This window comes from Venturia canescens, chromosome 5 (assembly GCF_019457755.1).
Source record: "Venturia canescens isolate UGA chromosome 5, ASM1945775v1, whole genome shotgun sequence".
NCBI classification, from domain to species: domain Eukaryota; kingdom Metazoa; phylum Arthropoda; class Insecta; order Hymenoptera; family Ichneumonidae; genus Venturia; species Venturia canescens.
In genome coordinates, this window is record NC_057425.1 from 3,479 (window position 1) to 28,739 (window position 25,261).

At 41.2% G+C, this 25,261-nt stretch overlaps 2 protein-coding genes and 1 long non-coding RNA gene across 11 annotated transcripts in view; 2 read left to right on the forward strand and 1 right to left on the reverse strand.

The window, feature by feature from the left end:
- The first annotated feature begins 255 nt into the window (after positions 1 to 255).
- Positions 256 to 4,704, forward strand: LOC122411054 (uncharacterized). 6 transcript variants are annotated; one of them, XR_006261071.1, is made up of 6 exons: positions 256 to 793; positions 1,273 to 1,871; positions 2,234 to 2,536; positions 2,740 to 3,030; positions 3,207 to 3,829; positions 3,948 to 4,704. It is a non-coding gene; the product is annotated as an uncharacterized lncRNA (long non-coding RNA). The 6 variants fall into 6 exon arrangements; XR_006261070.1 differs by having other exon boundaries at positions 261 to 793; positions 3,207 to 3,341; positions 3,554 to 4,704; XR_006261067.1 differs by having other exon boundaries at positions 566 to 793; positions 1,273 to 1,621; positions 1,729 to 1,871; positions 3,207 to 4,704.
- Positions 4,705 to 4,767: 63 nt separating this feature from the next.
- Positions 4,768 to 21,276, reverse strand: LOC122411659 (uncharacterized). The gene is made up of 3 exons (XM_043420633.1): positions 21,180 to 21,276; positions 13,021 to 13,122; positions 4,768 to 6,122 (listed from the first exon to the last, which is right to left on the reverse strand). The coding sequence occupies exons 1-3, from the start codon at positions 21,274 to 21,276 to the stop codon at positions 4,768 to 4,770; spliced, it is 1,554 nt and encodes a 517-aa protein (XP_043276568.1).
- Positions 7,529 to 25,261, forward strand: part of dgo (ankyrin repeat domain containing protein 6 diego) — a 98,050-nt gene continuing 80,317 nt past the window's right edge. The window contains exons 1-4 of one of the 4 annotated variants that reach the window (XM_043418670.1): positions 7,529 to 7,821; positions 7,897 to 8,183; positions 24,076 to 24,181; positions 24,942 to 25,040. In XM_043418670.1, coding sequence (XP_043274605.1) covers positions 24,089 to 24,181; positions 24,942 to 25,040 — 192 coding nt within the window. In that variant the 5' untranslated portion in view covers positions 7,529 to 7,821; positions 7,897 to 8,183; positions 24,076 to 24,088. Of the gene's footprint in view, positions 7,822 to 7,896; positions 8,184 to 22,293; positions 22,377 to 22,776; positions 22,869 to 24,075; positions 24,182 to 24,941; positions 25,041 to 25,261 lie in introns of those variants that run through there. The other 3 variants (XM_043418669.1, XM_043418667.1, XM_043418666.1) reach the window with 3 other exon arrangements.

A 25,261-nucleotide genomic window follows, 5' to 3' on the forward strand; every position in this document is an offset into this window, starting at 1 on the left:
TCGCCTCACCGTCCGGTACTAGACCGTGACGTTAGTAAGCCCTAGCGTAGCGATTCTTCCGCCATTTTAGGACAACCTTCAAGTTCTGTATATAGTTAGAGGAATAAAACAACAATTGTTATTTATTTTTATTATTGCTATATCTTGGAAATTATTCTCCCAATTTTTTGCCGTTATTATTATAACGTTTGAAAAATTATTTTATTTAAATTAAATTTAAAAGGATTGGGCGTATAGTTGGCGGAAAGTAACTTACAATTTGTTTATTTTTTACAAAATCAACCGGAAATCATTTGGGAAATGTATGTGTATAATGTTGAATAATTTACAAAGTGATTGTTTCATCATAATAACGCGAAAGTTGAATCAATGGTTTTTCGGGTATACCCAGCAGCTGACTGACCCATCTGATCACATCTTCCAAATTCAATGTTTGTGCATGTATACGTGCATGTTGTTTTATTCCGTTAACTCTGTTGAGAAAGTGAGTTTAAAGAACTCGTATCTCCCGCGCCTGCATGTGCTGCCCTATATGGGGGGAAAGACAGTTTTGAGCTGTCGACGAGAGGAGCGTGTGTGTGGACGGTTGAGAGGGGGGGAAGGTCAGTCTTCCGGAAAACGTGTCGAGCGTAGTAACGTCGATTTCTTTTGTATTAAATAAAGTTATCTTTCTTCATCGCTTATCATCAACGTGTACCGTGTACTAATTGATCCACTAAAACCATTCCTGCTCATCCTGAATAATCCAACAAACTCTACAGAACTGTGGCGCGTCCATGTTCTTCGAATCCCGGTGACTTATTTACGATGTCCGTTAGGCGAGAAATGTATTTTTAAGGAAGTTGAAGCGATATATATAGGACATCATACGAAAAATACATTAGATTTTATTATTCCACATTAATGAATTGAAAATTTTTGTGAATCTTCTTGAACAGCGCTTAATTATGTATGAAAAATTTGGAGAGGTTTCACAGCCTGGTAATCGAGATATTCATTGTTAAAAATGACAAGGTTAAACATGGGCTCTTATGGAAGCTTTCAAAAAATTACTAACTTCAACAATAAATATCTCAATTTCACGACGGTGAATCATCGACATATCCCGCCAGAAGTTTAATACTGTCTTAAGAGCTTTCTGTTTAAAAAATTTTTATGTACAAAGTTGGAAAATAGTTTTGACATAAGATACGCTTCAACCTCCTTAATACATAGTCCCGGATATAATCCGTTTGTTGGGATCAATTATTAAGATTCGCGTTTTATTCACAGGTGAATCAGTCAAGTGACTCTTATAAACATTCAGAAGGCTGATGATTTTTACGATCTTTATGGAGGTGAAAAATTTGTCACTCTCTCGGATCTCGGAGCTCGTCCAGCTTTACATGGAGAATGGGTGGACAGTTTTTTGAGAGAAAAAAAACAGTGAACTTATTCAACTCAAGTATCCTCTAAATCGTGCGGATCCAACAACCTAAAGATGCGTAGTTTCATGGACGTTTATCCGTCAAACAAGACGAAAGTTTGATGCTCGAGCGAGGAAAGAACGGATATTTTCTCGTCCGCGAATCGCAGAGCAAACCAGAAGACTTTGTTTTATCGCTCAGCACCACTGATGATCGTGTGTTTTTACTCATGATATGATACGATCTCGGATTCGAAAGCATTCTATCACCGTTTTGAATATCTCATGAACGTCGATTTGCTTAATTGACCGTCACATTGCAGGTGGAAAGATCAGCAGGTTTTCAAGATCTGAAATATAACGTTGGTGGGCGCTGGAGAAATTTGATAGTTTGAGCAATCTGATGGAGCACGTACTACAAAATAAATTTCATGGTTGAAATAAGCAGGAGTGTTGCACATGTAGGGTGAGTTTATCAGTCATGATACAAATATTCATATTTAAAAAATACAGAATCACTATGGAATCAATCCATACATCTTTTCAAGCTAATTCATGCATTTATCATTTTTATATGCAGCCTCCTAATCGAGTCCTCAAAGTTATTAACGGTTGTAACGAAAAATCTGATTAATTATTCTTATTTTTCTAATGTTTGAAACACAATACTGACTGTTTACGTAATCAGAACTAGAACATAGCAAATACTTTGGGATGGGAAGATGTTCAATGTGGAGCAATAAGAAAAGCAGCGTTAGCACAGTAAATTCAACAAAAAAGCAACGAGATCCATCATAACCAAGGTTAAAATTGTTGATTCAATTTCAGACAATCGTTTTGTGCTACGCGAATCAACATTAGTGGCATAGACATGAGTCGAGTGAAGCAATTGCGCAAAGAAAATGGCTGCTGGAACGTTACAGCGACTGACAACGAGGCAACAGCTGCACGTGCGAAAGGAAAAGCTCGTATTGGGAACAAATTGAATCTCTGCAACGGCTCGAATGTCGTCATCGTGTCTCGAGGAAATATTAGGGTCTTAGAACGAAGAATCGAGCAAAGAATCATCATAAGAACATCTTGTTAGCAATGCCAGTGCTGTATTCTTGCCATACATCTCATGATTATCAAGTAAGTGGAAAAATATACGTAATTGATTTAGACGTAAAGAGAACTCTGAAAAAGCTTCCAACCTGTTGGATGGAATTGAGTTATTTGAAATATCCTTCAAAATCATGCGAAAGGAATTAAACAAAAGTTTTCTGATTAAAAGATTTTGTAGTAAACATTTTTCCATAATGAAACCAGTTATTGTTATAATATCCTCTGTGCAGATCAAATGCGCTACAGGCCTGTAGTCGCTTAATTAGTTCACATCCGTAAAACGGTGATAATCTGGGTGACGGTTTTGTTCAACTGTCGAAAACTTGTTTCGCAAAGTCATTAAAACTTGATTCTCACTCAATATTGGATTGAAATCTTGGAAGGGAAATAAAAACACGTTCTACTTCAAGTTGCCTACAAGAATGCTGCAACCAAGAATGAACATGTCGAAACACTTTTTGAGATGATGACTTTGTACTCGGAATTTATCAACTCGATGCTGAGCACTCGAAACTTGAAAGGTTTGTACCTTTTTCTCATACTCGAACGCAACGTTTGAATAGTTTTTAGCATTTCATGATGAAGAAGAAACATTTTTAATTACCGAATACCGGCTTCTTCGAGTTTCCCTAGTTATTTACTATTCACATTTTTATTCGCTAACACTCGCCTTGTTTTTAATTTTTATTTTTTCCAGGACATTCAGTGGAACCAATTCTAATTCTCATTCATAAGGATCACTCGACAATGTCATCGTCACACAGATACACCCTCTCTTTACTTGGGAGTTTACAACACGATTCTTAGCGACACCGATCAATTAATGTTGCTTGTAATAAAAATATTTTTATGTTATTTCTTCAACGTATCCGTTCGAAAAAATTCCTACATTTATAAAATGTAATCTCACCACAGTTGTTATAAATAGGGAATCGCACTCGGCTATATAAATAATAATAATTGTAGCTTCGTACGACGTCTATATTTCAGAGCATACGAAATATTGCTGCATGTAATTGCTATTCGCATTTTAACTTTTTCCAGAGATCGTGCCTGAGCGTGGCTTCCTAAAAAATTTACGATTATTCTTTTCATTCGCAACTGCTGTTCTCGTGATTTCGTTGCCTGCGCTGCCAGCACAGTTACTCATCGGAGCGGTGCTCTCGCACTAGTTTTTCGTAGCTTCCGGTAGTGCTTACGTGCGACGTGCGTGGAAATTCGCCTCGTTGCTAACGTACCGCCGTTATTTCCCGTTTCGACTTTCATTACTTTCATTTTAAAGCCATCAGGCGATTCCTGGAGAAACAATTTATTTTTCACGTAATTAATCAAGATTGTTTATTCAAAATATTACGATAATCATTGAATATTTTATAAATCGAATTTGAAAGCTAGGCATCATTGTGCGATTAAGAGTAACTTTGTTTCATATTTTCAGATTAAAAAAAAAGTCTTTGCATCAGGTTGTTGGTCGCGTCTCGACTTGCCTCGCTCGCTCCCTCGTGCCCTCCCGTCACGACGGACAACCCCCACGAATCTTGTTTATTCACCGATTAAAATGTCACAATTCCAAAATTAACTGTTGCAATTATTTCAAAGCTCGTAGCAGATTGAACATACTTTTGAATAATATGGCTATGGCATGGAACGCACAACTTTATAATATATGGATGTTGCACACTCTCAAATCTGTCGTTAAAAATCATAAATTAGAAAGACTATTTTCTTGAAAACTCTCGATGAGCCATATATTTTTTACAATAATTCGTAGAGGCTTATATTATTATAACTCTTATAAAACCATTGAGGTATGCTCTGATTCGTCAAGATTTGAACAAGTTGGTGAAAATTAGCAAAAAAATGTATATGGGGACGTTGACGATATCATTGATACGTTGGTAAACGACGCTGAATATGTTGGCCAGGATAGATGATGATCCGAAAGTGCTTGATGACGAAATGGTATAGGTAGCTATAGGTAGCAAAAAGATAACCTGCTCAGGAATTTTCAATTTCCATGCAGTGAGTAAACGAATTTTTTAACCTCTTTCAAGATAAAATGCCTAAATTTACGATCACGGAGAGAATTTTTATACCTGAATTCCAACTAAAATATTATGTACTACCTACGCGTTGAGCAAATGCCGAAAAAAACTTTGATCTATAATAAAATTATATTTTTATTCTGAAAACAACTCAAGGTTCCGTTTCTCTTTCATGTTTCATAATATAATTCTATACTCTTTATCCTGACGTCGTTATTTAACGACAGGATAAAAAGTATGGACGAAAACATCTGCGTCGGGATCATTTTTTTTTCCAGCATGATGCCGGAGCACCATGACAAGCTGCCTGAAAGCTCGAGTCGGACCTGTTGGTTGGCCATCGACCCATTCAGCGGCTTCGGGAAGTGCGCCGGGCTCGAGTTCCGACGAGTCAACGCGAATAGCGATGTTTTCCGACCCCGCATTGAGCTTATCCATCGCGCTTTGAGCCTGTTGGCTTTGTAATACCAAATGTCCGACGGCGTCCTGGTCTTGGCGCGAAAGGAAGCCGCTTTTCCAACTGCCACGGGAGTAATTTTCGACGCTTTCCGTCGGTCCCGTGGCTGCAGGATGCGAGGCATGGCCACGCGGGTGTCCGGATAACCCACCGGGATGGCAACGACCCTGCTGCGAAGCATCGATTATCCTTTTCGCATCTTGCGGTCTTGTACCGTTGTAACGCGCACCACCAACGAGGAGAGCTATTCGTTCGCATTTTTCTTTTTTTGCAATCGTTTTGATACGATGAGCGAGGGATCGCGAGTGTTGGCGCATATGCGCGATCGTTTTTTTTCTTAATTCGGGCGCAACAACATGACCGATTTGGTCGGCAACCACACTGAAGAGACAGTCGTTTAACGAACTTGCTTCGTTATCACGAGGTTCGACGTTTCCTCTCAAGGTCCAATGGCCTTGAATATCATCCGGACCCGGCTCGTGATATTCTATATTAATAGGTTCAACCGCCGTTCTCGTTTTTCCGACCTTTCGGCTATTTTCACTGTCCGACATCCAAACTCTGATCGGCTTTTGTATGGTAGCGCTCAACGAGCTCAAATGGACTAAACCCGCTGGCCCATTTGCTTCCAAATCAGCGATAACTCTTTCAGCCTGTTTCAACGATTCCGTTGAAACGATACCGTCGAAAATTGAACAGCACGACGGCAACGAGTAGAAAGACCCGTCGTCGCGACTATTCAAATTTACAGTATCGAAATTCTGGGCATTGACCAACGCGCTGGCGCTCGTATCAGTCGGCAATTCGTTGCGTAGCGTCGAGGCTTCGTGAGATCCCCCGAACGCAACGGATTCGTTTTCTTCTGTGTTGATTATATCGCTTACGGACTCCTCCAAAATTGCAAGAATCTTCTCGTCCGTAATGACGCCGTCCACGTCGAGGAGCCCGTTTTCACGATTCGTTTCATTTTCCGGTACTAATTTAATTAGAGAAGTTCTAACTTCGATTCTCCGATCCAAAGCATTTTCCAATGCGCGCAATCCTGCCAGAGCTTCCTCCTCAATGTCCACTGTATTCGTTTCGTCAATCGACGATTCCAGGCTCGCCATTTCTATTTTCGTTATTAAATTTTACCGAAACATTGATTTTTTTTTTTTTTTTTAATTCGTACGGGGATAATTAAAAAAAAACCACGCACTCGTGAGCCGAAAATTATTCATTGCAATCACATATCTACGGAAAATTTAATGTGAAGCAGCATTGCTGAAGAAACTGACAGACTTAGGGAAATATATTTTTTTTTGTTTCACCAATGCCAACTCGGATCGGATCGCCGCGCGCGCGCGCGCGCGATCGACTTATTTCACATTGCTGTTGTCTACTAACTAAATATGTCTCATAGTTTACGATTAATACGCGATAATCGCCATCTATCCTTTTAATCATTAATTTATTCTGAAAAGTGGGAATCTATCGTACGTTATTCGCGCGCTTCGGTTATTGAAAAACGAAGAAATCGATGCTTGATTAAGTATAGAATAAAAAGAATGAAAAGATGCATAAAGAAATGGGGAGAAATTCATTGGAAAGTAAATATTAGGTGCTGGGAATAAGCGCAGCGCAGCGCCGGGCAAGAGGGAGGGCGAGAGAGTGCGGCGGGGACAGGTGCAGCAGCGGCGTCGGGAGGAAAGGTGGGGGGCGACTCCCTCGCTGAGTTGTTGGAGAGTTCGGTGCGGTATCTTGAGACTCCTCGACTCGCGATGCTTTGAGCCATCAGTACCGGTGCGAGCACCTATTAGCGATGTGCGCGCGCGTATCTCCGGACATCCACTCATGAATAAACCGATTTTTCGATGACGACAGTTACGATCGTGGAAACGATATTTCACTATTCAGGAGTACAAGTTTCTATGTGAATCCCATGGAATGCTCGGAGTAGACTCGACATTCTCTTATCATGGCAGCATTTCGTCTCAATTTTACGGAATAATAATGATATTCGATATTCTAGTAGTGTATGTGTATTTTTCATTGAAATAGTGCTTTTGTCGCAAGGTCAGTTGGATAAAGGCGCTGTATATAACCAGTAGCAGCAGAGAGAGTGGGCGAGGGCGGCGAGAAAGACGGATCGGAGATTTTCGTGAACGGGCCAATTGTCGAAAAGATCGGTTGTTGGGGGGCGCGTCGATAGCCGCGAAAAATAAGCAACGCGGTGCAAGCGTGTGTTGCGCAATCCCAATGTGTTTGTGCGTTTATGTTCAATCGGCAGACATGTTCTCCAACCGATGAATCTCGGACTGCGATAAAAAAAAAAAATGAATCGCATGAAAAGTGTGTGTTTTGTAATCGCATATGCTTATAATGGTTTTGCGAATTCACGGTGATTTCGACGCGTGTGCTGGTGAATCCGCGAGAAAGTGACGCCGTATTATTCTACGAATTCTATAGAGTCAAGTGAAATTCGTACACGTCGGTTGGAGGGGCGGGGGGGGGGGGGGGGGGGGGGTGGAGTGGAGGCGCGCGACATTTGATTGCTTTATCGTTCTATCCTCGTTCAACACCGTGCCGACAATCGTCATTTTCATAGTCGTGGTGTTTCAAATTGTTCTTAAAACGTGCACGCAGTGAAAAATATATGTTCGTGTTGCCTCAATATTTTGTTTTTCGTTTTTCTTTTATCGCGTCATTCAAACAAGCTTGAATAGAAACGTGGTTTTAAAATTCGTTTCTCTCTCATAATTGCGCTGTGAGCAATCTGGATTAATCAACAAGTTGCATGGTCAAGTTTGCAACTGCTTCTCGCAACGCCCGTGAGTTCTTCTTCGAATATACAAATAGTAGCAACAATATTGTTTTCTCACTCCTATGTCATTTTTTAATTACAGCATCGTTGTTGTTCTAACGAACGACACGCGTTATTGGAGAATCGTTTCCGCCGCAAACATATGATTATGATATCGATGAAAATATCTTGAAAAATATGGGAATATAATATACGAATTTATGGAATAACAGGAATGACTAAAATTTGACTCGTACGCGACAAAATTTCTTGAAACTCGATGGCCGCAGCTGCCGAGATCCTTTGTATATAGCTTCTTTTCAACGACGCCGCGCGCAATTCGTGTTTGTATGCGATATACGTACGCACCGCGCGCGTTCAATATAATCGGTAAGCATAAACCTATCTCTACGCTAAAAAAGAGAGAAAATAAGAAGCCTCTTCAAGTATACTTTTTGTTAATGAATAAGGAACAATAATAATTCACTAACCGTCGAGAATGAATTTGTTAGATATATTGTTAGATATTTGTAGAATATTTTGTTCCCTATATACAAGCTGGAGGTGCGTATATAGTGTGTTTACGTGTACTGCTCACGATCTCGAAACGCGAAATGGACGACGGGACGGGGTGGATTCCTGCTATACCGTGCGCAACACACATTTTCGCATATATACTCTCTCTCATGCACAGGCGGGATGGCGCACCGCACACATGTATCTGCGCGTATATTATCCTTACTTTCTCAAGCACGTACGCGTAAACGTAAGCCGCCGCCGCCGTCGCCGCCGATGCATATACGTATGTGTACACATATGCAGGAGTGAATGTGCGGCGCGCGGTATACGCGGGTACTGCTACTGGTGCACGTACGCAGGGAATTGCGATGTGGCAATGCGTCGTTTCCAGCGGCGGAGATAAGCCTCTTCTTCTCCCTCCCTTATCACCTTCTTTTCACATTTTCCCCTTTCTCTTCATTCTTTCGTTATACACTTGCCCAGCGAGTTTTTTTCCTCCTTTTTCTAAATAAATAATATTTATGAAAGAAAATTTCAAGAGTTTTGCCAACTTTGATTTTCGATTGTTTCGAGTATATTTTTCACGCGACGTGTTATCGCGCAAGCGTACTTGGAAAAAGAAAAGCCCTCCGGGTCTCTCGGGTACACTCTCTCTCACGCATTTATTTTGCAGGCAGCAGACCGTGCGAGACATCATCGCAGGCGCTTACGCGCGAGCAAGCACCGCACCGCGCGCTATAGAGGAGAGACTTTATTCGTGCATGATCTTTTCCACGATCGCTACGCTTCTTTCTCTTTTTTTTTTCCTATTCCTATCTTACTCTTGCCGCTCGCGACGATTTATACCATTACTCGAGACGATTTATAATCGGAGGTTTTCACGCTCCCGAGATCATCTAATTCCGCACATAAACTCCAGATCGTTCCAAGTCGCCCTCACGATCGGTGCATTTACGACGAAGCTATAATTTATACGGCTGCACTATAACCGATCGGTTTACCGTATAGCCACGAGTCCAAAACACACGTTCCGCGCGCATTACCGGATTCTGCTTATGGGTCTCCGTAGGATCGACAAACGCGATTGAAATTCGACCTTGAACGACGATGAGAAAAATCATTCCGGATATAGAGGCTCGCGTTCGTGCTCCATTTTTCATCGTATTGCCGATCCAACGGAGGTTTTGAGAATTTTCGAAACTCGTCGATACCTCGACGAATATGCTCAAAAGAAACGTGGCTATTTTCTCTCAAGCAAAATTCTATTGCCCAACTTTTTATCTCTCATTCATTAAAAATCTTCCATCATTATGATAAGTAGGTTGTTATAAATGCCTCGCGAACGCCGTGGGGTGTCCCCCGCTACCTTAGTAATCATTCATACCGCTTTTGGGGCTTCGAATTGGTCGCTCAACGATGATTTAATTTTGCAGGCCCTACATATTTTTGAGGAATACGTTTGAGACTTCGAATCAGAAGGATTTTCAGTAGAGCGAAGAATGAATGTGGTGCGATGTAATAGCAAATGTTTCGCTCGAGCATATCCGAAGAATCGCCTGTGTATTTTTAGTGAAAATAATTATGCTCCGGCTGGCCAATTCTATTAATGTGGCCAACTCCTCCTGTGAATTCATGCATTTACGAAAGCCAAGGTTTTTTTTTTCTCCATGAAAATTAAAAACGCGAACCCCTTGCGTTGCGTTAAATTTCGTAATGTTTATTTATCGATAAGCGTCGTCTCAGACGCTCGTCTGCTCGTAACGAGACCGCAAGGGATAAGCTTTCTTTTAGATTTGTCATTGTGTACCAATTAATTCACGCTGCAATATGCGCAGTCTCGCGATACTAGCATTTGGCTATTGTTTTTTTTTTCGCTATTTCCCGTCTATGACTTGCGCGTACTGCCTATACTTCTCGCGCCGGAAATTCTGCATTCTCGTCGACAATCGGTTTTTCTGTATGCACTCGTATCAAGGGCCCTCTCCGTTTCGAAATAATTATTGCACAATCCGTAATATACAGCGATATACAAATTACACGTGCAGATTATTTTTTTGATTTTTGGTTTCTGGGAAAAACGTCGCTTGTTTGAATTTTCCACCGTCCAAAATATTTACACGGAGAGAAAAAAAATAGTAGGAATTACTATGCTGCCATGGTATTGGGATTCTATATCGCCCATTTTGGAGGTTTTTACCAAAAACATTGTAATTTCCTAGTCAATTCTGAATGAAAACTTTCAAATTGATGCGTATTTTGCTGTGACAAAGGTTTAAACTGTCCTATTTTTTCCTATACATAGTTTACCAAGGAAATGTTATAAAAAATTTATCTTGACTCGCGATGATGAACTGCGCGTCAAGTAGAATTATTATGCCGTTTTTCTATGCTTGGTACTGTTTTCACAATTGAAATTTACAGTTGAACATAGTAAAATTTGAGGAGCTCGAACACAAGCATCGATCATATACGCCAAAATGTGTTTAGAAATTTACTATGGTAAATAACAGAATTTCATTCGCAATTGTACGATAATATACCGACCGATATACATATATGTGTATACCGATATATTTGCATGTCTTGACATCACACATCAATTTTCATCGAGTCGCTTTACAAAAAATCACTATGTATGTATGTATGTTTGTAAGAATTAATAAATATTACTAGAACCCTGCTTCTATGGCACCATAGTAATTTTTAGTGAAATTTTTTCTCCGTGTACCTAAACAAGAGAGAGGGAAAAGGAAAAATCGATCGATCTTGATCGATACAGTCGATGGATGAACGCGCGGACAAGATCGAGATCGTTCGTGCGTGACCGAGGCAGTCGTCTTGTTTGTTGACTGACCGTTGTTGTGCCTTGCTGTGCGGCGCGCCCTTCTGCTTTCTGCTGCTTCGACTACGACGCGATATAGATATATATATATATATATATATAGACACAATATATCGTTCCAACGGTGGTCGCGAGTGTCCCTCAACGAGACCGCAGAATCGAAAACTTTATTCTTCTTTTTCTTTATCAATCTCGTTTTTCCGTGGCGTCGTTCGATCGTTTTTGGCATTTTTATGAGGAGACCATTCGTATTCACGCGCAACGACATGGTGTATTTAATCGTCTGCTCGGGGGCACCGCGGCGCCAACGAAACGAGACGACGGTTTTTTCGATATTCGCGCTCGCCATATATACTTAACCCTCGAATAAATATACACGGTGCTCCCCGCTCCGCGGTGGTCAGAAATAAAATAGAAAAATGGAAGCAGCGTGCAGCGAGAAAGGTAGGGTGGGGGGTCGAAGGAAAGAAGGAAAAGCGAGAGCGTGAGATAGACTTTGCTCTCGTGTTGTGGGCCTGGATATGATAATTCGCCCGACCGCGCCGTTTTTTCTTTCTATTCTCTTCTCATCCTTTTCTCGTATATTTTGCTTTATAAATTGCGCCTCTGGACTACTCTCTTCCACCAAGGCTTTCTTCGGGAGAGAGGCCAAATGCTCCGAGCGACGAACGAGCGAGGCGAGGGCCGGCGGATCGCGCGGGCGTGTTTCAAACACGGACTCGGCACATGTAAGTTGCGAGTTGCGAGAGCGCGCGTACAATACCGTCAGAAAGTTTGCCAACATTCATGCGAGACGCTTGTTTTTTTCTGTTGACGAAAGACTCGAAATTTTCAGTACTCATTCAGTTTCCGCACTGCTGGTTATCATAATTTTGCCAATTTTTCTACTGGCTCCTGGTGCATGCTGGGCTCCTTCCGTTCCTGATCGCGCGCAGAGAAGCTGTTGAAAATTTGACTGAAATAACGCCGAGGGACGGTTATTGGTTGGTCATGAACGGAGAGAACGAGAAATATAAGAAATAACGAATATAACTGTTTTCTCTATACCAAACTTTCATGTCAGACACACTATAGAGCGTCCATACGTTGGTGCGTATGCATGCGCGTGCGCAGATCTGCGCGGGCACAAACTTATGCGTATACTTACGTATATCAAAAGTTGAGACGTGTAGAAGAAACTCTTTTAAAGCGTGTGCGAGAGAGTATCTCGCGCGCGCGACGATAATTTATTCCACGATCGTAAAGTCTGCTGCCACGACGGTCGAGACATAGCCATGTAGCACCAGTAGGAGCCAAGAAAAGAAGAATCCTCTTTCCCTCGTCCGTTGTCGTAGCAGAGAGGACACACCGCGTTCCTCGCTTCATAGCTTAACGACCGTTTTTTCTCCTGACAGTTTGAATTTACGAAAAAACGACCCCTTATCGTGCGTATAGAGTTGACGATACTTTTGACGAAAATGAAGTTGAAAAAAAATTGATTGATCCACGAGTTACCGCGAGAATATATTATTGTGAGAGCCTCGCCGCATCAGTTTTTCACTCGCTCCGATATCAAAGTCCCAGCACTCCCAGAAATTTTTGGTAAAAAATCAAAAATGGATATCCTCGCGCCATTCATCAATAATATAATTTATAATCCTCCAAGATAATTCCTGCTCTCGTATAAATAATCGCTCTCGTAAATTAACATCCCATTAATTCGTGTCTAATCGTAATAATCGCTCATAACCCGAGTTCCATATAGTATATATACTGTCTATATTACAAATGCGCCGTATTTAAAGAGGAAATGTAGAAAAAAGTGAGCGGCGGTGGTTTACACCTGCGTACCCGATGAAACGTTGGAGATATGCACGGTGCGTTTACTATGGTTATTTCGCAAATGTTTCATTAATCTATCCTGCCGGATTCCCTGATTAAAGGTGTTATTATGATCGATGGTAAATCTTAATCGCCGTATCGATCCATCTGGGAACCAGATTGAAAACTATTAGCCGCGGTCGACGATAAATCGTTCTCGTATATTATATCGATTAATTACTCGTTCGAGCCCGGCGACTTGGTTTTACGACAAAATATTTAGCTCTTCCCGTCGCAATTTCATATTCCACGTCATGTTTGTTTTTGTTTTTTTTTTTTTTTTGCTTTGCTTTGCTTCGCAAGCGTGAGGGATTTCGCGCGAAAATATCAATTATTCAGGTTGAACCTCCTTACATATATGAGACACAAATAAACGCGCATGAAAATACATGCGATTTCGAGATAATAAAACGCGCGCCATATAACAATTGAACATGGAAAAAATAACTCAAGAGTAATTGTAATTGGACGAGTAGTCCCACGTGAGTGGGGGAATGTAATCGAGTATAGGGAAAAAGAGTAGATTCAGAGGACTTTTCTCACAGCAGGGTGTGTTGTTGGACGCGAGCGAGTATATACGGTAAGGAAAAAGGGGCCAGCAGAGTATAGTGAGGAAAAGGACTGATAGCAGCACCCTGCTCGAGGGAACTTCGTTTCAACCATTGGAGGCCATTAGTGCTGAAACATCCATAAATTGGACGTATTTTATTTAGCGCGCGTTAATCTCCTCGCGCGCGAAGCTCGTTCCATAATTCGAGTTGATTATGAGGCAGCAAGTATAGTAGGTACGCGTGATATTATACAAAAGGTGGCACACGAAGTTGTGCACTTTCAGTTTTGCAGAACGAATGTGAAGCGTTCGATTCCGCATAGAACGCTTCTCGGCCATTTTTTTCTCCCTGCTCCTCCGATCGTTCTATATAGCCTCGTGCGAGCCGTTGAATTTATTTGGAGGCAGTTTAAATGCTCGTAAAAAGGCTATTTACGGTGAAAAACCGGAGGTCGATGATCGCGCGTATGGGCGATACACTTTTCTGCGGAGGCGATTACAGGCGTCGCGCGCGGAAAACGAAAAGCTCCCGCACTCGCGTTTTAATCGAACGGGACGATTCGTATTAAAACTCTCTCTACACGATGGAGAAGAGTCGTTCGTTGCTTCGAGAGAGCGTGTAAATAAAGTATACACACCGATCTCTCGCGGACCATAAACTACTCTCGGCAATAACAATTACAGCAATCGCTGGAAACGTTTGCATTCTGTCACGCGTGCTCAATTCCCCTTATTCTTTCTTTCTCTTTTTCACTACTTCGCATATCCGCGGCTATTCTAGCTCACGAGAATAATTCCTCCCTCTATCTCCCGGGATTCTCGCGTAGCGGTTGCGCATACATGAAGCTTCGACGATCGTACGCGGTAACAAAATACGCATAATCGCGCTGTTTCAGCATACGCGCGAAGAAATTTAAAAAAATATATTCACCAGCTCCCGCGAATAATTATGTCGAATGGAAAGCGTTTCCGCAGTACTACATCTATATATTTATGCGTTTGATGACACGATCATTTCACTATTGTTCGACACCCCACGATTGAGCGGCAGCACCAAAACCTGATTTTCTCGCGTCCTCCTCGCATCCCCCCCCCCCCCCCCCCCCCCGCAGCCTCTCTCTTATTCGATCGAAAATCTAGTTTTTTATTCGCTTTTATCGTGATGATATGCATGGGTACGATAAAAAAAGTAGGTGCTTTACCGCGCGCATCTGAGCGGTATACACGTGCACTGACACGCTCGATTAAAACTGCTGATTGAAAATATATATTCCGATGCTATACGATATCCATACGAGTAAACGCGCGTTAATAAAGTAAAACAAACGCGCCGGGGGGGAAGCGACTGCAATAAGAGACCCCGCGATAAACACGATTAAATAAGCTCAATGATGAACACTTTCATTTTTTTATAATATACCGTATACTAGTTCACAAAAGTCGTCTTTTAGCGATAGGATCGAAAGCACATTTCCAAGTTCTCTTTTCGCCGTGTTGCTTAATTACATATATTTTCATTCGAGAATCATATTATGTGTTGTTCACCGGGGATCTATTACATTTCTTTTTTTTTGCTCCGGAATTATGTTGCCAGACGTCTCTGGCAAAAGAATTTTCCTTTTTTTTCATCCGATACGCAAACGTAAATGATGCCATAGCGAGAAGAAGGTAGGCGAGGCATTGCGGGCAAAAAAATGAGAAGGAGAATGTGCGCGGAGAGGAGGAGGAGGAGGAGGAGGAGGAGGAGGAGGAGGAGGAGGAAGAAGAGGAGAGAAAATGTAAAATGTGAAAAAAAAAGAAAATGAAATGGGAAACTCTTTTTTGATTTTATGCGCATGTTTCGTTTCGCGCGAGCGGTAATTTTGAGAAGACGCGAGACGAAGCAACTTCGACTCGTCGCAAGAGTCAAAAGCAGAGAGTATATGTATTATTATATGTATATAGAAGCCCGAAAGGTAAAAGTGAAAGAGATATGCATATAAAAAAAGCAGGATGGCGTCTCTTTTTTCTCCCTTTCTGATCTTTCTCTCTTTCGCTCTTCTCCCCTTTTCTATACACACTTATTTTATTCACATACGTATATACAGCGTTGACTCGTAGCGCGCCTCTATTTAACTTCTTCCGCGGCAAGAACACGGTGAGATTACACCCCGCCATTTACTCTCATTATTGGTAATTGGCGAATATTCTCTTGGATCGCATCCAACCACGCTCCGTTCTCTCTTTCTCGCTTTTCCGCTCGTTCATATATCTTCGTGCTCGTCTCCCGTTTTTAGGGGTTACCTGTTGGACCAAGATTATTATTGCGACTATTTTGCCAAAGACGATGGCGCGTACTATTGCAAAGAATACTTTTGCTCGATACTCCGCGTTGCTCTCAATCCCTTTTTTTTTGTCTCCTCACCGCGCATGCGCGTGAGAATCCGGAAGTATCGCGCAGTATAATCGTCGCTTTCAGCATTATAATTCCCCTTTTACCTCTTTGCGGGGATTTACCTCGCTGCGGTCAATCCATCGACTCTCATTCTTTTATCTCTCTCTCTCTCTCTCTCCTCTCCCCGGTCCCTGTAATAACCTAATAAATGTCTTTTCGCGGATTTAACATCTCTCCCGTTCATGCCCTTTCGCTCCGCCTTGCTCCTCTTCCCCTTGCGTATATAAATCGAAAGGGAAAAATTCAGCGTTGTAGATCTTCCTGCAAATCGATGCTGTAGTAAATAATGCGGTGAGATATACTTACTACTTATATAAGTATATATAGGTTATAACGGGACAGCCTTGATCCTTCTCCTTATTCCTACCAAAATTGTACACAAAGCGTCAACCACCATCATCAAGGCATTGCACTCTGTCCGGTCAGATGTTGACAAACAACAAAACGTCTATCCGTACAATAAAAAAATACAGTGACGCGCATACTGCCAAGGCATTGCACCTCACGAAGGCGTCGCTGTCTCACGATAGATCGTTTTCGAGCATTCTCGATGCTCTCTTTCAGGTCAGTGCACGAATATGCACACTGACTGACACACTTCTCCTATGTGAGAGAAACGAGGATCGAGGATCTAAAAAATCCGTCCGATATCTATTGGGGAAATTGGCCATCTCTCGAATATCGAAACGTTTCACGGTTTTGTATAGCTTCTACCTGCTTCTGCTTTCTCACCGCGATTCCTATTCTTCTTCAAAATTTTACGATTTTCACCCTTGCCTCACTGACTACGAGAAATGTCTCGTGTATATAGGTATAGCGTAAGCAAATGCGTATGAGAATCCTCGATGAGAACGATCGAGTTGTTTGACACCTGAAATTTATAATATATTCGCATATATTATCTATTCCGTGTCTTACTACTATATAATAAAAATATACCAATAAGGGAATGATTCGATTTTTCATATATATCGCTTTTATTTTCAGGCTAACGAGATTTTTTTTTCTTTCTCCACCAAATTCTCACAGATAAATCTTGAAAAAAATATAATTCTCTCTAAAGCGGCGCGCGTTCTCGCTTGTGTGGGTTTACCGTCGTTGAGCTCTCCGGCGTCGTCGACTCTGCAGTTTCTTGATTTTTATATCGCACGGTATTCTTCATGAATACGGCGGTTCTTCATACCATCATATAGCTGTGTCCGCGCAACTTACTATACGCGCAGCTGCCTCTACACGACTGTAAGAGCCATTTTGCGCCAAATCAGCCATATTCCATAGAAACTCTTATCCCCTTATTGGGTGTGACGAGTTGCAAGCAGCAATTCTTGTGATTCATTTTTCAAGTAAAAATGTGCCAAATCGAACTTTTTTTGAAAGGTTGAAAGAAAAATAAAGCAGCAAAAGAACAAAATGATTGTTCGGCCGTTGCACGAGTCTTCGTGCATTAGTCAATTCCAATGCATACCAATTAATTACTCGAAGCGCAAGCACCATCACCTGAATAAAATCGAGTTTCGCGTCTATACTGCTTCCTTGTTCACTAGTACGACGCTACTATAATACTATAAGCTGTATGCTGGACCATGTTTTTTTTTTTTTTTTTTTTTTTTTTTTTTTAATTTACAATTTAACGAAAATATCAATAAACCGTGTCTCTGCTGTCTATTTTCGTATTTCACCAACAACAAATTTCTATAACTATATGCGCGTTTCTCTCAAATATTCCAGCACAACTGCCGTGGATATACTTTTATATGCGGAATAAATTAATTCTATCGAATCGCGTTGAAAGAATCGGAAAAATATTTTGAAAGGCATATTGTATCCGCAGAGTGCAGATACAATATGTTATAGCGATGGTTCGTTTTTTGGTTGTCGTTGACGTGTTCATTCGCGTTATAAATTACAGTAAAGTTATATATATCTCGCATCTGTTGAAATCGATCGAAGCGGTTCCTCGAATTCGAACGGAAATATATGCCGTGTTTATATATAAAACCGAGTATTTTGACCTCATGTATTTATGAGTGTATAAATGCATACGCACACACGGACGGTAGGTCCGCCGCCAAAATCGAGTCGTTTATCAGGTCAAATGTATGCTGCGCGGTAAAGTGAAGAAGCGGGCTATTAAGATAGCATGCGTTATAGCGGTCAAGTTGGATGTTTTAATTAAACGATTCTCCTTTACCGCTCCGCTGAAGAAGAAATCTTACTGAATCTAAAGCCACGATACACGCGTACCGCCTATTACATCTATACCGGTTGCTGCCCCGAAAACACCCTAAAGAGAACCGCGCCGCCGCGTGCTGCTATCAGGAGCACAAGGCCTCTCATCTCAAAAAGACGTTCGTTCGAAATATAATCACGCGAGGGTTACGTGTAAAAAACTCATTATTAATGTTTTCCTGCACAGCATAGACGCATTATTTTATATCGGACTTTTTTTCTCGCGATACTGCTCCTAATGCGCGATTTCTCTGCCTTTTCCTTCATCTTCATTGAGAAAAACATGATGATTGGCGATCCGTGCTGGTTGCGAAGTAATCTCTGATCAAAGAATGAATGAATGAATGAATGAGAAATTTATTATGCCACGGTAAACCATTGGGCAAAAAGTAATAAAACAAAAACAAAACAGGCCAACGTAAGGCAAACAAAAGCATAAATAAGATTAAGGTGAAGCTATATAAAATAATAAAACTAAAAACTAAGAATATAAATAAACATAAACTTAGGCTGAAGACGTGTTAACTAAACTTTGGAGAGTAACAAGAAAACAAAAAGAATAAATCAAGTTATATAAAATAAACATAACAAAACGCAGTGCAGTAAAGCTAGAAACACACTAGACTCAAAAAATAAGTACATGTCGCAAGATAACAGTGAGTAGACAATACAGAGAAAAAATGCTGTAGACCATGAGCAGATTACTGATCACTTTCAAGATCAAAGAGATAAGTATAGAGGGAGGCTTTGAAAGACCCAATCGTTTGAGCTCCAGTGATATTAGGTGGTAGAGAGTGCCAGAAATAAATGGATGCTAGTGGAAATGAATTGCGATAGCAAAAAAGTCTCGGGAGTTCTATTTCGTGGAGGACGCAGAGAAGGAGTGGAAAGAGTAAACAGTTCTAAAGGTATTGCGGTGCATCGCTGTGAAGAATTTTAAAAATATAAAGACCCAAGAAGTAGAGCCTCCTCGATCTGATGGACAGCCATCCTAATCGCCTATACGAAAAGGAGAGATTATGTGCTCGTCACGGCGCCGCAGGTTGAAGATGAATTGAATGCAAGATATCTAATCAGTCTCTGAACTTGGACATTCTGCTCATTAGAAATGTCATTGTAGACTAAGCAGCAGCAGTCCACGATGGGAAAGATCAAGGCTGTGACTAATTTTATTTTATTTGGGAGTAAAAGGCCATTCCTGTGGTACGATAGTTTGTATAGAGAAAAATTTACTTTCTGGGAAATCACCCTGACATGACCATGCCAAGATAAATTTGAAGACATTATGACACCCAGATTCTTTGCCTCGTTAACATAAGATAAGTTGATACCATTGATAGATATTGGGGGTAAAGAGTTTAAATCAATTTGATTGATGAAAAAACTACTCCCTTGAATGAGTATTTTGCTCTTTGCAAGGTTGAGTTTGAGACCGTTAGTTGTTGTATAGTTAGCAATTTCACCCACGTCATGAGCAACCAATGCTAAACTAGCATGAAGCTCTGAAGGAAAACAAGACAAATAAATCTGGGTGTCATCTGCACCCTGCACCATGTGGTAACAATAAAGTAGCTTATCTCCGCTATATCATTAATGAAAAGAGTAAATAAGAGGGGACCAAGCACAGAGCCCTACGGGTCTCCCGACGAAATGAAAATCCAGCGTGAGCAGATTTTATTAATGTCAATAACAGCCTGAGATCTCCCGGACAGATAGGAAAAAATTCAACTCGGAGCATGAAGAAGAGAGAGAGAGAGAGGGGCACTTGGATCGGTAATTCAGTGAAGCTATTTTCTTCTCTTTCCTCTTATATATTTTAAGAGCCGTTTCTATCTCGTTCGTCCTCCGTTTGATTTTCATCCATTCGCTAGGTTTCCCGATGTAGTATAGAGTAAACACGGAGAGCGAAATCCTCTTCTCGCTCGACTTGCTTATTTCGTGCTTTCATCCGTATCCCTCATCTATTTATTATATGATGAAAAATTGATAACAGGCTGCTCCCGATCGAGAAACGTTCTGCTGGCTGAGCTGACTGACGTCGGCTGCTCGCCGCGATCGCGATTTTGTGTAATGGAATTCAACCGATATGTAATGCCGGGGTTTTAACTGAAACTCATATAAAAATAGAGTTTCCTCGAAAATATCTCATCTCCGCCGAAACGAGATAGAAGAAACAAAATGCGCCATTTAATTTTATTCGCGAGTCATTGTGCCCGATGAATTAAAATGATCGCTCAACTTTTTGTTTCGGGCGTGCGCGGAACAGCGAACACGAAGCAGGACGTGAGCACGACCCGTGAATCCTCTGCTTGAATTGTTCCATTTTTTTATTAGCACGCAAATGTCACGCCGCTCGGACGATCGAGTATACGCATACGCGTGTCTTTCGTTTTTTATATGCAACTGCGCAACCGAATGCTTATAGCACATATGCACGATTGTGATACTCTCCTTAATTTTATTTACTTATATTGTGTATACGGAACGATATATCGTACAGGGCAACAGAGAATATTAAAAAAAAAATATGCGTGTATCGATTCTCAGCATGCCAAGACGTTTCGCGGTATCAATTTATAATAAATTATGATATTCATGCGCACATATACAACTTCTCTTTCCTCGCTCGATATTCGTGCAAATTCCTCATGCGCGGAGCACCATACTAAATCGAAAACTGGTTAACGAGACGTTACGATGAAGGTTCTGCTTCGCGAGGGCCACAAGAGGATCGGCAAGAGAGTAATTCAATAAATACATGCGCGTATGATGAAGATACACACCTTTCGAGGAGGATCCCTCCGCTGCGTACGCGTTTATTACCACGCGCAGTACCCAAGCAGTAACGTAATCGTATCATGAAAAACAAACAGGCTCGACTCATACGAATGTCTGTTCGAGAATGGATTTCAATTCGAGTAGTCTTCCTCTCAAAACTCGATATATACGGACGAATTTGAGTCGAATTCAAAGGCAAGGTCTGTGAATACGAGTTCATCAAAGACGTTTCAAAGCTCTGCTGCTGCTGCTGCTGCTGCTTCAGAGCCATGAATGCATCGGAAAAAAAAAGGTTCTCTGAGAAAAAATGTCTGGCGCGGCGGTCCCGAATCCTAGTTATTGCTCTGCGCCAAAAGGCTTTTTTCCGAGCTGAATCGCCCGTATTATTTAATATGATAATATAAATAGGATGTGTTTAATCGAATGAGTATGTATGAGCACGGTGCTCCTGTTAAGATCATTGCAACCGGATGAGGTGCGTCCAGATGCAAAAGTTACAAGGCAAACGTATCGCGAAAGGCAAATATAAACTTGTCTTCTTGTCTCTTCGGGACTAGTAACAGTCGTGTCGAGATCGCCGTCTCGCCAAGCGAGGCTCGAGACTCTGCTCGTGTTTTCATTCCTTCCTTTCGTTTTTCACTGCCTCCTCCCATTTTTTATTTAGTTTTGACTTTTTAGTTTTTTCACGTTTAAAACGTTGTTGGAATTGTCCGATTGTAAGAACCCCGTACAAGCGCATTTAAATGCTGGATCAACAAAAATTTTCGCAATATTCAAGTGGGCGGGATCTTCTCGTGTCTCATTTTTTAACGTTCGTCGGAATGAATCGATCCTGCAAAAATTGAAAACTCCCGGCTCTTTTTATCCTTCAAATTGTCGAGAGATGAAGATTAAATAAAGAAGAGGAGCTCATTATCGTTTTATCAACGCTCACGAAGCACATATTTCTAATTAAAAGATTCCTCGTTCGAGCTTCATCAATTTACCTTGGCCACGGAATCGAGAAAAAATATCCGGGGGGAGACCGGAATTGTGATTCGCTCGTACACAATTGTCGTGGACCGTGTGGCGCGCGACGACACCGCACACGGTACAAATTATAAAGAACAAAACACTCAATTGCCCTCGTATCGTGTTATTGTTTCTCATTCATATCTATCTACGCAGAAGTACACATATAGAGTGACCTGGTATACTCAGCCCGCGTAAATACTCCATACGGGCAACTCCGTCGGCAACAAATAATCGAGGAGTGAAAATTAAAAAAGAAAAAATCGAATATCAAATTAATTGATGTAGTTATATACGACGGTGCGGTTGAAACGAAACGAAACCGATGGAACAAAAACTTTTGAGAGAGGGAGAGAGCAGGTAGGATTCTCTCGGTAATTTGGCATGGAAATCCTTATGTGCATTCGCGAATACTATGTTTATATACTTGATAATCGACACGATCGCAGGATACCAGCCAATTGTGCGCGTGCTTAATCGAGTCGAGAAAAAATTCTTCGCATCGCTACTGCACGGATAGAGTAGCTCTGCGAAGATAAAAGGGTCGTAGTTTGCGGTGATCAGTAGCATTATCATCAACTTTACCGCCTTTGTTAAATCGCCTGCATCCTTCCTTCCTTCCTTACTTCCCCTCCTCTTGATACCGATATATTGAAGTTTTCCACGCGGTGTAAACCTTCTCAATGTTATCATAGCTTTTGAAAAGGTTTATATAAAAATAAAAATCTGCCCAACTGCGCGCTCTTTGCTTTATTTGTCTCGTGTATGAACGAAAATGCCAGTCTCAAGGGCCCAAATTTTACTGGATATGTACGGTCACTTGGACTACGGAATAACCAAAGCTTACATGCTGTGAGTTAATTCTCTTAAATCATTTATTCATTTCATTTTAATTGTTGGTGTGTATAACCTCGCAACTTTTTACGAGCCCATCCCATCGCCCGCTTGAGCCCCACTTTTTCCTTCCTTAAATAACGTTCATGTTATTCCTGGGGAGTAGAGACCTCCCAGCAAGCGTGGTGTGTATATAGTCCGGAACCATGCGCTTTTAGCTAATATGCATTGTTGCTGTATCGCCACTGTCGCCGCCGCCGCAAATTCCTTGATAATTTTTTCACTCACTTTCATTTGCTATTTGCTAATTATTCTTTTAGACAAAGCCAAATATAAGAGCAGGATATCCTCGTGACGAAAAACAAAGGCGCGCGGTAAACAACGGAACGTTGTACGCCGCGCGAATCAAGCGTTGCAAACAAAAACAGTTTTCGCATTAATTTGATACGGCACGGACATATGAATTATTGTTTATATTTGCTACACGTTTAGGGAGAAAGTATATCGTTGCTAGGCTTTTCGACTGATCCTCGCGCACGAAAAATTCAGCTTAATATGATTTTTAATTGTGTTTGGGTTTGTTTTTATATAAGAAAATGTCGTACAAGCAGGCCATCGCGATGCGGACATGCAACGCAACAACGGGTATGAATGACTATGAAGCCCACGCATTGTTTGATCGCCGAGGTACAATGGTAACGTGTATCATTGTTTCCTTTTATAAGTGCTGATGTGCGCAGGTCCCTCGTCTCTCCCATTCCCATTACCGCTTTGCTTTTTCGCTCGTTTGTCACGCGCAACGCCCCTTTGAATTTAACTCAAACAACTTGTGTTTCTCTTTTATTTTTCTGCGCGTATTCATACATATATATCCCCTCAGCTCCGGCTGGCTTTTTTATGAGTCGGTTTCATCACTTATTGGAGCACGCTTTCTTCCCACTTGCGTATATTTTTCACGTTTTTTACCATATCCCCTGCGACGATACCACCCAAGATGAGCAAAGTACATTCGTATATAAAATCAACATTAAACATTTCAATCGGGTTTTGCTTCGTTATCACCGTGCGTCGGAATTTAGGAAAACAGGGTCACACGGAACCTCCGATATAACGACTTTAATGATTTTTCGCACTCACTCTGCAATCTCAAAATATTCTTCTTCATTATCGCGTCTATATATATATATTCGTGTTGATTGACCGTTTTCTTTTCCCTTTTTCGTAGATGCGTGACTGGAATGGCAGAAAAGGTGCGAGAGGCGTCGGCACGTGGCGACGCGACCCGTCTCTCGCGTCTCCTCGATGACGGATCCAAGGCCTTACCCGACGAGGTGAGAAATGGAAATTTTTCTTTCATCCGCATGCATGAGCTTTCCCCATTAATACATTATAACGATAAAACACATGACTCGTCTTTCATTTAATGGATCGCATTATCATCGGCATTCGCGGTTGCATTCGGCTGCATTCGGCTCACCGCACCGCAAATTTATTGTGTCCGAAACGCGCGTACTCGCGTCAAAATCCACTCCCGACTTTAGATTATTGATTATTTTTATATGGACGATTCATTCGAATGCGCAACAATCACTGACGCGCTCGCGGCGCTCGCTATATGAAAAACAAAAAATAAATAAAAATATGAAAAAAAAAAATAAATAAATAAATAAATAAATAAATAAATAAAAACAAATGTGAACGAGGACACCGCGTAATTTGCAAGATACGATTTAACGCCACGGGGCCTTAACACATGCGACGTTTATATATAGTATCCCTTTTCACGCTGCTTCTTTATCTTACATGTGTATCATGCACCTATACTTACGTATAAATCTATGAACGAAAAAAAGTTTATATCCCTCGGTCCGTATACGAATGGCGCGATTTATTAATCAGAAGAATCGCGGACGCCGCGAATCGATATCAATGAACGCGGCGCGATTTTTAATATATATTCCGGGTGAGTAAATAATACCTTTGCGCTTTCACACCCTTTACCCGAAATTCCTATAATAATAATCAGATTATCAAGAATAAAAATAATTGGATGCATCGGTCATAGAAAAATGGATGATGAAAATTTTTCAGAATGGCAGGAGTCCACTGCTGTTGGCAGCCGCCGCTGGACACGTGGAAACCTGCGAAATTCTCATTGGTCACGGCATTGATGTTAATGCATCGGATAATGTAAGTTTCTGTAAAAATTTTCCATCGGTTTCGATTGAATTTTATCAACAGGACGCGAATCAATCGTGTCGTTATATCTGGAATGATCATTCGTTTTCATCATATAAAAACACATTTATATTTGAATTCGTATATACGAAGATCGTGTGTCGCGCGATATGTTGCAACAAAAGCAGACTGATATTCAAATATTTCGTTTCGCTTCTCGAGCGCTTGGAGAA